This window comes from Marmota flaviventris, chromosome 4 (assembly GCF_047511675.1).
Source record: "Marmota flaviventris isolate mMarFla1 chromosome 4, mMarFla1.hap1, whole genome shotgun sequence".
Lineage (NCBI taxonomy): Eukaryota > Metazoa > Chordata > Mammalia > Rodentia > Sciuridae > Marmota > Marmota flaviventris.
The window spans coordinates 126,607,551-126,619,402 of record NC_092501.1 but is presented as its reverse complement, the minus strand read 5'-3'; the positions used below and the strand labels follow the sequence as shown (position 1 = coordinate 126,619,402).

Below are 11,852 nucleotides of genomic sequence, written 5' to 3'. Positions count from 1 at the left end.
TGCCACTTTGCAATTGTGTTAGCCTTACATACCTATTCCAGGCTTTGCTTAGAAAGTGTATACCTATTACACAGCCTGTGCATGCAGGTCTAGGTGAGGTGTAATTACAAGTGGTTGCCCCTAGATGGCAGTGTTTCAGCAGCACACATACAGCCTATTTGCCATCCCCGGTCCACATTCATGGGACGTCAAGGGAGACAAGTAAGTAGAACTTCATCCCTGCTCTTTGGGATATTACCTCATAGATACAAAACCAAGCAGAGGTATTTGAAGACTTAAATAAGCTGTGGGTAAATACTCTTAATGAACAACGTGGTTCTAGCAATAACATTAAAATCATAGACATAAATTAATAAAATTAAGTGAATCACAAAACTTTTGTGAACTTCTTTTTCCTAATATTTCTATTTCCTACATACTTTCACCCATTTGGAAAGGGATATAGCCCCAGGTCCCTTCCTGGGACATCTTCAGTCCAAGTGATTCTTGATCTAGGGCTTGAGTGTTATATTCTCTGGCATCCACATGTCCTGGCTACACCTCCTCTGAATGAGCTTCTCAAGCAGCCAGGCAGTCAGGCAAGTGCTACAGGTTGTCCCCTACCCCTATCCATCCCTCTGTGTGTGTTTTATTCAGTGAGATAACACTAAAGACTATTGAAAGAAATGAGTGTATTTCTGTCAGTCTGGGTTTTATCATTCAGTTGTTTTCTCATCATCTCCAGTCCTCCTGCCAAAGCTCTGTTCACATTTATTACTTGAACAAATGTGTCAAATAGAAATTTAGACACATAAGAATAATAAAGTCAAATTTAACTACTGTCTCATTTCTATTGATAGCTCATATTCCCTCATGGGAATCAAGGGTCAGAATCATGTTTATATTCCTGGGAATAGCTTTCTGAGGCAAGTGTGAATATCTCCAATTTGCAGGTATGTAAACTGAGGCTTACAGAAGAGAAATAACTGGACTGTGTTCTTCTGCATAGTGTAGGAGTGCATAGTGGTCTCTACCACCAGAGATGTGCATATTAGAACTACTTTTGGCATTCAAGTCTGCCTACTTCCAAAGCTTGTGTTCCTAGCCCCAACTTCTGTGGGGTGTGTTTGAGATAATATGAGCAAATCCAACTCTAACACGTGCTAATCCGGCCTCTGTTCCTAGCATGGAGTTGGGTATTTTTCTATTGTTCCCTTGTGTTAAGGGAGCTACTGAGGCTCAGGCTTGTTTGAAGCGTCTGGACACAAATCATCCACAGCACATGTGCAGCACTCAGTAGGGAAGTAATTAATTGTGGCATATGTTGCTGCTTAGTGAGATTTACTCATTGGTGGTCTTTTCAACTCTCCTTTGACTGCTGGAAGGAAGATGAATACTAATGTTTCCCATCAGATCATCACATGCATGAGGCATTGGGTTGCAGTTCTCTGATCCTCAATGATTAATTTGCTGTTTCTACGCTCCTCCCTTGGACAGTTCTGGTAAGGTTTCATTTACAGTTGTGATTCTCACCTGCAGGAAGAGAGTTCTATTACCTTGAGACAGTGGGTGGGGTGAGAAGAGAGCCCCTCCCAAAGGTATTCTGCTCTGTTGACCTGGGTGAGAATTACTAGCCAGGACTTTGGATTGAGTCCCAGATATACTGCTTCCTACCTGTGAACTTCTGAATAAGCTTCTTCAGTGATCTGAGCTCTGTTTATAAAATTGAGGGATAATAATTATATTCAGTTGATCTGAGGATTAGAAATGGAAATGAATCACACAGCAGAGGGCCTACTATAAGTAAGGTCCTAATCAGTAAAAATAATCAGATATAGAAAGATTAAAAACTGAGTCATATCACCTATTTTATATATCCCCAGGTAAACTACTTTGTCTCAGTTTACAATCTATAATATGAAGATTATGCACTATTGTGCATTGAATTGTCCCTCCCCAAAATATATTGAAGTCCTTAAATCCAGGCACCTTTGACTGACATATTTGGAACTAGGATCTTTGCAGATGTAATGAAATTAGGGTGAGGTTATACTGGATTTGGATGAGCCTTGATACATTGACCAGTGTTCTTATAAGAGGGAAATTGGGACAGAGATATAGATTCAAAAGACACAGAGAGTGGTGGAGTCCAAGACTGGGTGACATATTGAACCAGCCAAGGAACACCAAGAATTGCTGCCAGCAACTAGAAGCCTGGAGAGAGGCATAGAACAGATTCTTCCTCAGAGCCTTTGTTATATGAGAGTTTTAGGCAAAGGCCAAGACTCCAGGGGTCCCAACATGCTAGGTTCTGCCACCATCCCAAGATGCCAATCAAAGAGCAGTGGTGAAGGCAGGAAAGGAAGTTGAATCAGTAGAGCTAACTGGGAAGATAAGGGGACCCTGTCTTTGGGGATACTGACAAGAGGTTCAGGTTTAAATAGAGGAAGAATTGGGGCAGTGGCTAGAGGTATGCATAGTTAAGCAGTCTTGGCCAAACTGGTGTGAGTAATCACTACCTAAAGTCTATTTATTTGAGGTCTAGAGAGGTTATTGTCATCATTTAAAGGAGTAATTGGGTTCCCATGAAATGATTCCTGTGTTTAGAGGGGTAACCTTCGTTCCCATCATGGAGTAACTGCTCCAACTTAGGGGCATTATCTATCTGTGAGGTTTTGCTGTTCCTGGAATCAGGGTGACTGCAGGTTTACAGAATGACTGGAGGCTTCTAGGCACCAATCTAGAGCTTTGGAATAGGATGCTTTATTACCTGGCAGTTGGACATCCCTGGAAATCCTGGATCCATAGTTATTCTTGGTGTCTTCAACCTTGAAGGGTCAGATGACCAGCTTCAGATAAATACTCTTTATATGACCATTGTCTGCTGAGGATGTGCTTCCTGCCTTCTCACTGGGTCCTGACATCATGGAAGGGACAAAGGCCTCACTGGGGCCTCTTCTGTAAGGGCACTAATCTATTCATGAGGTTTCTGCCTTTATGACCTAATCACTTTCCAGAGGACCCACTTCCCACTACCTTCACCTTGGGGGTAAGGATTTCAACATGGGTATTTGTGGGGGACACAAACATTTAATCCACAGCAATTGCATAGACTGCAAGAGCTCCTGCCTCTAAGTGCCCCACTAGGTTTAGACTGTGTCATATTGGAAAATAAATGAATGAGCAGAGGGGAAGACAACTCCCCATCCCTCATTCATCTTCATTTCCACCACTCTGTTTTGTTTTGTTTTTGGTAGCAACACATTTTTTAATTAATTTTTAAATTTATATATGACAGAAGAATGCATTATAATTCTTATTACTCATATAGAGCACAATTTTTCATATCTCTGGTTGTATACAGAGTATGTTCATACCAATTTGTGTCTTCATACATGCACTTTGGATGATAATGTCCATCACATTCCACCATCATTGCTAACCTCATGCCCCCTTCCTTTCCCACCCACCCCTCTCCCTATCTAGAGTTTATCTATTCCTCCCATGCTCCCCCTCCCTACCCCACTATGAATCAGCCTCCTTATATCAGAGGAAAAAAAAAAACATTAGGCATTTGGTTTTTGGGGATTGGCTAACTTCACTTAGCATTATCTTCTCCAACTCCATCCGTTTACCTGCAAATGCCATGATTTTATTCTTTTATTGTTGAGTAATATTCCATTGTGTATATAGGCCACATTTTTTAAAACATTCTGCAGGTTTACAGAATGACTGGAGGCTTCTAGGCACCAATCTAGGGCTTTGGAATAGATTCAATCTATTCCAAAGCCCTAGATTCATCTATTGAAGGGCATCTAGGTTGGTTACACAGTTTAGCTGTGAATTGTGCTGCTATAAACATTGAGGTGGCTGTGTCCCTGTAGTATGCTGTTTTTAAGTCCTTTAGGTATTGATCAAGGAGAGGGATAGCTGGGTCAAATGGTGGTTCCATTCCCAATTTTCCAAGAAATCTCCATACTGCTTTCCATATTGGCTGCACCAATTTATAGTTCTACCAGCAACGTATATATGTACCTTTTTCCCCACACCCAACACTTTTTGTTGTTTCTATTTATAATAGCTGCCATTCTGACTGGAGTGAGATGAAATCGTAGAGTAGTTTTGACTTGCATTTCTCTAAATGCTAGTGATAATGAATGTTTTTTTAATATATTTGTTGATTGATTGTATATCATCTTCTAAGAAGTGTCTGTTCAGGTCCTTGATTGATTGGGTTATTTGTTTTTTGGGGGCTTAGCTTTTTGACTTCTTTATATACCTAGAGATTAGTGCTCTATCTGATGTGTGAGGGGTAAAGATTTGCTCCCAAGATGTAGGCTCTTTATTCACCTCACAGATTGTTTCTTTTGCTAAGAATCAACTTTTTAGTTTGAATCCATCCCATTTATTGATTTTTTATTTTAATTCTTGCACCAAAGGAGTCTTATTAAGTAAATTGGGGCCTAATCCCACATGATGGAGATTAAGGCCTACTGTTTCTTCTATTAGACGAAGGGTATCTGGTTTTGTTCCTAGATCCTTGATCCATTTTGAGTTGAGCTTTGCGCATGGTAAGAGATGGGGGTTTAATTTCTTTTTGTTGTATATGGATTTCCAGTTTTCCCAACACCAATTGTTAAAGAGGTTATCTTTTCTCCAATGCATGTTTTTGTGCACCTTTGTCTAGTTAAATATAATTGTAATTTGTAATTTTGCTGCTGTGACTGTGTGTTGAGACATGGAGGAGCTGGAGAGCAGGGTGGGGAAGAGCCTCAGGGTTCAGAACACTTGAATTTCAATCCTAGGTCTTGCATTCACTGGTTTTATGATGATGTGCACATTATTCAACTATTTCTGTCTCACTTTCTTCATTAATAAAATGGGGGAGATAATAGCATCTGCCATGTGAGGTAATTGTGGAAAGTAAATGAGTTGTAAATGAAATGTATGTGGATCAGAGCTGACGTAATGGTGAGCATAGTTTGGTGAGAGCTGATATCATCAGCATTGTGTGTGGATTTCAGGGTTGAGAATGGCCTTGTAGAGCGCCAAGTTCTCATGTCTGAAAACCAATGTTATGGATAATAGGGGAAAATATGGAAAATGATGGCATTGGAAAGAGACAAGCAACACTTGGAGATGGAGAAGAGCAAGGTTTCTTCAGTACAAATGTGAGCTCCGTGGAGTCTTTCCCAAAGTCTGGGCACAGATTTTTGTTCTCAGTATCTTTTGTACAGTACAGATCTCTGGGTTTCAAGACTTTCTCAAACAAGTAGCCTTGTTTTAGCACCCCACCCCCCCTCTTCTCCAGGCAGTTCTCATTCCTGCCACACCTGCTGGGCAAGCATGATTACAGAAGCAGAAACTAGCAGGTAGCAGCAATTAACAGACATAAAAGGAAACATCTTAGGATGGAATGGCCACTTTACCAAGAGCAAATGGTCACAGTCACCCACTCCAACTTATAAGTTTAAAAAAATTCTTTTAGCTCTGCTTTCCTCTCCCATTCTCAGAGTAAATTGAGAAACTGATGTGACTCCACTTTTGAAAAAAGCTTCTACCTCAAAGCCTGTCCAAGGAAGGGGGCATGACCCTTGTCCTTGGAAAAACCCAACAAGCACTCCTAGGCACATACCCACCCTGCTGAGTTGTTTGTCTTCAAATAACAGGAGAGATCTGTAGCGCCAGGTGTCCCTGACTCAGTTAGGCTAGGTGAGGACCCATAGCAACCCCCTAGCAACCACCAATCAGCATGAGACAGGGAAAATACCTGGAATGCCAGATGACCCCCCAGTAGTTTATGGTGGTTGATAACATGTTGGGAAACCATGTAGTTTAGCACGCACACCCCTCATGGCTTAAACCAATCAGTTCAAACGAATCCCTCTCTTGTACTAATCAATCACCCCTACCCAACTTGGTCCCGCCAGTGAATGTGCTAATCAATGTTAAGAGTTGTTTTATTTTCCCTCCTTGTGAAATGATTTGCTGTGTGATGTTGTGACGCATAGGGTAACCCAAAAAAACCTATAAAATCTCACTGAACAAAGGTCTGATACTCACTCCCTGGGACCACTGCGTCGGGAACAGTTGTGAGTCCAGGCTGGAGCTTGCAATAAAGACTCTTATGTGATTGCATCAGATTTGGCTCCTGGAGGTCTATTGGGGTCCCACGAATCTGGCATTACAAAATCAGTCTAAGACTGCTAGCAATATCCATGCCATAACTGAATGCTGTGCTGTCCTGAAATTTCCTCTACCAAATTAGTTAGTCCCTTGTTTTAAAATGCAACCTCGCAGAGTCTCAGGGCATGGGCAAATGTAGTGAAGTTCTCAGTACCAATTTCTGTTTCAATTAGCTTCATTTGGTGCTGTAACCACACCAGTTAACAAAAACAACTTAGGGATGAAAACTTTATGTGGAGCTCAGGATTTCAGAGTTCTCAGTCCGTAGATGGCCTAAAACATTGCTCTGGGATCAATCTGAGGTAACACATCATGGGGCGAGGGCCAAGCAAAAGAAGTTGCTCCCTTCATGGCGACATGGAAGCAGAAAGAGGGAGAGGAGACACAGGGAAGAAGCACACCTTCAGGGTTAACCCACCTCTACAGTCACATTCCACCTGCCTACAGGTAACACTCAGTTATTCCATTGAAACAAGGATGGTCTGATTCAGTACATTCTTGCAAACCAGTCATTTTATCTTTGAATATTCCTGCCTTAACACAGCAGCTTTTGGGGAACACCTCATATTTAAACCACAAGATGCCATAAGCCTATCTGCTCGGGACACTGGGGCATGGGGATCAGGTACTCACACCAAGACTGAGCCACTTAGAACTTATCACTTTTGTGAGAGTGACTGAAAATGGAGTAGTTATAACTGAACAACAGAACACACAAACTACAATTGGGATGAAATGAAGCAAATTTTGAAAAGCATGAACTACCACCACCAGAACATTAATCTTTAACATTAACCTTTGAAGTCCAATGACCATTGGGAAGTTATGTTCCTAATTTAAAAATCTCCAAAGGAATCTTTGGGTATAGATGATATCACTGGGGAATTCTTCCACACAATTAAAGAAGAATCAATGCAACTCAATGTAACCATTTCTAGGAATTAGAAGAGCAGGGAGCAATTCACAACTTATTTTTTGAGGCTGACATTACCAGATAATTAAACCAGAAAAGATGGTGCCAAAATAAAACAATGGAAGAAACTCAAAGTTGGCCAAACTCCATCATGAAATAAATATGAAAAACCTATAAATAATGGATTTCACTGACAAATGAAGAAAAATAACATGGCAAAAATGCAACATATATGGATAAAAACTGTTGGAAAAAATAGTAATAGTGATATGGGTTGAATTATATCCCTAAAAAGCATGCTTAAATTCTAACACCAGACCTAAGAAAAAGGAAAATTTTTCCCCGGGAATGTCATTATTATGATGTCATTACCCCAGATTGGATCATAAGGGAATAGAATGAGCTGTTGGTTCATTGTGACTTGCTTCCTTATAAGGAGAGCAGGGTGAGGTGTTAGAACTGTTGCGCTTTTGTGCTTCTAAGGAGAGCAGGGTGGGCAGCTGGTTCACTGAAACTTAGGCTTTTATAAGGAGGCAGAATGGGCTGCTCATTCAATGGCACTTGTGTCCTGATAAGGACAGTGAGCAAGGCTGCCAGTTCATTGGAACTTGTGTCTTATGCATAGAATAAGGCAAGCTTTTAATTAACTGCCTTTCATCCTTCTATAATTATCTTTTCTCCTATCCACTTGATATTTGTAGTGAAACATTTGAATTCCCATCCCTTTCATTTTGGGAATGTTCTCTAGGGATTTCTTTGTGTCTCAAGAGAGTCCCTTTAACACAAGAAAGAGAAACCAGTCTGATGTGAACATACAGCAGCATAACTTCAGTAACATGGAGAATGCTGCTCATATACATCTGCATCTGTCTGTCTTGGTTCTTGATGTCAGAAATGTAACAAGTGTAGGTATTATGTGTAGAATCAACAGTAAAGCGGCCTCTGAGGGTCTGTGTAAGTTACCCTGGTAAAACAATATTTTAGGCTTCTTCTGTGTCAAGAAGATCCCATGATCTGTATTCAAAGAAATACTCTCTTCTGGGGGCTGGGGTTGTAACTCAGTGGTAGAGCTCTTACCAGAGGGCTCCACTGACCCATCTCCTCCACTCTTGTTCCAGTGTCTACCATGGAACAAGAGTGTGTGCCTACCATGCTCTAGAGTATCTTAGGGAACAGAGCATTGTTCACACACAGTCCATAGAAACAAGGAAGGTCTGATAAGGTACAACTCTGGCAATCCAGTCATTCTACCTTTGAATATTCCTGCATGAACACAGGAGTTTTTAGGGAACACCTCATATTTAAACCACAATTGGCCATATTGGTATTTGCTCTAGACACTGAGGCAGAGGGAATCACATGTTCAAGCCTAGTCTGGGGACTTAGTGAGATCTTGTCTCACAATAAATAGGCTGGGGATGCACTTCAGTGGCAGAGCACTTGCTGAAAGTATGAGTGGCTCTGGGTTGATGGGTTGAGTTGCCAGTATATACAAACAAACAAAAACTAAGGAAAAGAAAGAAAAATGTGTGTGTGTTGGGGGTTCCCCACACTTTTTCCCTTCCATCCTGTGAGGACAAAGCAACAAACAGCTTTGACCTTGAATTTACCAAACTGGGACTTGTTAACTTATTAATGAATTACCCAATCTAATGTATTTGGTTACAGCAGCATTAAGGTACCCAGTCATCTCTATTTCTTCCCTCTCTGGGAAGGACACATTTACTGGTTCTAGGATTCCTGGCTTCCAGGCTTTGTCCTTTATCACTTTGAGTATTTAAATCCATTGTGTTTTAGGCTGCAGTGTTTCTAATGAAAGATCTGATGAAGAACTTATGGGGAAATTATGATGAGCCCTTCCTCCCTGTCAACCCTGTAGGTGTGCCTAATGCTCTAGAGTGTCTTAGGGAATAGAGAGCATTGTTATATTATCATGATGTGAGGTGCTACCAACTTTTTGACACTCATATTGAGTGTTGAATGAAAGAAAAAGAAGTTAAATACCTTAAGTGTAGATATGTTGAGGTCTTTCAACACCAAAGTCAAGACTTTTAGACTTGAAATGAAAGTCCATGAAGTACTGTACAAATTTTAATTTTTAAAAATTACTTATCAGTTTCCATAACCCATTGAATTGAAAAGCTTCTGGAGTCCTTTCTTATTCTTACTCTGAAATTGGAAAAGGTCCTGTAGGCCCAAAAGGACATGGCCAGTGTGGGTGATGCCCAAGCATGACTGGGTCATTTCTTACTCTGAGCTCACAAGGAGCCATTGTGAGGGAGTCTCAATCCCCGGGTATATAACAGAGTGACTGAGGCTGGGTTTTTGTCCATAAGTACAGGAAGCTCTTGGTGGTGACCTGTCGGACTCCCAGCTAGTTAGTGTGTTTGGTGGTTGGCGGTTGGTGGTTGTGTTCTTTGGTGATTGGTTCTTTGATTTGGGTTTTTTGTTTTGTCTTGTTTTGTTTTTTGATTTTGGTTTGTTGTTTTAGTTTCTTATTTTGTTTTTAGCTAGCATCCTTTGTTGGTGTTCCTGCTTAGGATGCATAGTAAGAGTAGTGAGTCTAGTGTAGTGCCGCAGGGGCCTGGCTCCTGCCAGGAGAAGGCCTTCACAGACCATTACCAGGTCTTGAAGGACATTGGGCATGGGGCATTTGGTAAGGTGATCCTAGCCCGCCATCTGCGCACTGGGGCTGAGGTGGCGGTGAAAATCCTGCCAAGGAGATTTTGGAGGAGTTTGACCTGCCCTGAAAAACTGGTGATGAAGACCCTGAACCACCCGAATGTGATCCACCTCTTTCAGGTTATTGAAACCCACCGATATGACTACCTGGTGATGGAGCATGGAGGCAGGGGATCACTCTTTGACTTCATCCCACCTGGGGGCATGCAGGAGGAGGAGGAGGCCCGGAGACTATTCAGACAGATCACCTGTGCAGTGTGCTACTGCCACAAGATGCACATCTTGCATGGAGACCTGAAGCCCCAGAACGTTGTGCTGGATGCCAGAGGCAACATCCGAATCATCGACTTTGGCTTAAGCACCATTCTCAAGCCTGGGAAAGAATGGAACAGAGTCTGGGGCCCTCTGGAGGGCCCCACAGTGGACACCTGGCAACTGGGTATCATTTTGTACTTTATATTGACAGGGAACTGCCCAAGTGCCATCTACCAACCCGAGTTGGAATTTCCCCAGCACGTGTCCCCCGAAGCACAAAGGCTCATCAGGAAAATCCTGGCACAGAACCCAAGAGCAAGCCCCTTGGCAGAGGAGATCTTGGCAGACCCGTGGCTGAATCAGGGTGAGGAGAAGTCATCTTTCCATGATGTGCCCCTCCCCAACCTCTCAGACCCCACAGTACTGACAATGCTGTTCGACATGGGGTACGACCCTTACAGTACCTGGTTGTCGCTGTCCCAGAGAAAGTTTGATGATGTGATGGCTTCCTATCTCATAATCCAGCAGCAGATAAGCCAGGGGGCAGGCTGCATGAAGCCTGGGAGAAGGGATCCTTCCATTTCCCCTGCCCTCCCGCAGAGGAGGGCGAGTGAGCCTGCCCTTCACACCTTCTCCCTGCCCTGTGAGCATCATCAGCCTCAGGAGGCCAAGGAGTCAGGGCAGAAGGGCTTCAGAAGGGCCAGCTGGCCTGCCATTAGTCTCCGCTTCCTGCATGAGAAGCCCCCCACTCCCAGGCTAGCCTCCCAGCATCACTCTGTGTCCGACTCAACCTGGCCATCAACAACAGCCAGCCATGTCTCCCAAGACGCCACCACAGGGCGTCCCCGGGGCCACAGGAAGGGCTGGAAGCGGGTGAGGCGGAGGATGGCTGCCTGCTTGCGCAGACTGTGCTGTTGCACACCCTCATGTGATGGCGAAAACGAGGCTCCTACACCAGGAGAGCAGAAACCTGCTAGGTTCACAAATCGGGTGGTTCCTACATAAATGGACAGTTCAGATGGACCAAACGTAGAAACAGCCAGCAGAGGACTCTCTACTCCGTGGATGCTGTTGTCACTACAGGACCATTGGTCACCTGGACTCCAACAGCTGCAGGACTGAGTGCCTACTGGCTGGGCTTCTCCACATGGGGTCCAGCCAGGAGCATACCTGGATCTACCTGGACATCAGGTGTCCCCTGCCCCCACCTACCAGAGTCATCAGATGAGACTGTTTTCCCTGGGACCCTTCCCCTGCCCTGCTCTTCTCTGTCCTTTCTCCCATGCTCCTGGGATGACAGAGATTTCTTAATAAATTTGTTTCTCTCAAATTGCATAGTCAAATTGATGTTCCAAAGATTAAAAAAAAAAGGGCTGATGTCAAAAAGTGGGGACAGGGGGTTTCCAAGTGGGGCAAGAGCCCACCAGTCATCCTCTCCAAGGCCTGGACCACTGTGCCTATTCAATGTAGATAAACCTACTCACTTTGAGCCAGTGTAGAGGAGGACTCACTCACCTCAGCCATCAGACAGGGGAACTTGCTTGGCTTTAGCAGTGTAGATGGGGACTCAGTTGCCTTAGTGTAGAGGGTCTCCAGTGTAGATGTGCACTCACTTGCTTTGACCCAGTGCCTTGGAGATTTGCTCCCCTTAACCCAGTTGAATGGGGATTTTTCCTTAGAGCCAGTGTAGACATGAATGAGTTTGAGTTCATGTCCTTTGGCAGAAGGAATCCCTTCCTGAGGTGTGTGAAGAAGATGGGTGGGTGGCAACTGTTGGAGAAATCACATCTGAGAAGGCATAGGAGACCCCAGAGTGTTCTATGGCATCATGTCCTTC

The 11,852-nt window shown here is 43.3% G+C and overlaps 1 protein-coding gene across 1 annotated transcript; it reads left to right on the top strand.

The window, feature by feature from the left end:
- Window positions 1-9,619: 9,619 nt before the first annotated feature.
- Window positions 9,620-11,020, top strand: LOC114087280 (sperm motility kinase Z-like). The gene has a single exon (XM_027928716.2). The coding sequence runs from the start codon at window positions 9,620-9,622 to the stop codon at window positions 11,018-11,020; it is 1,401 nt and encodes a 466-aa protein (XP_027784517.2).
- The last annotated feature ends 832 nt before the right edge of the window (window positions 11,021-11,852 follow it).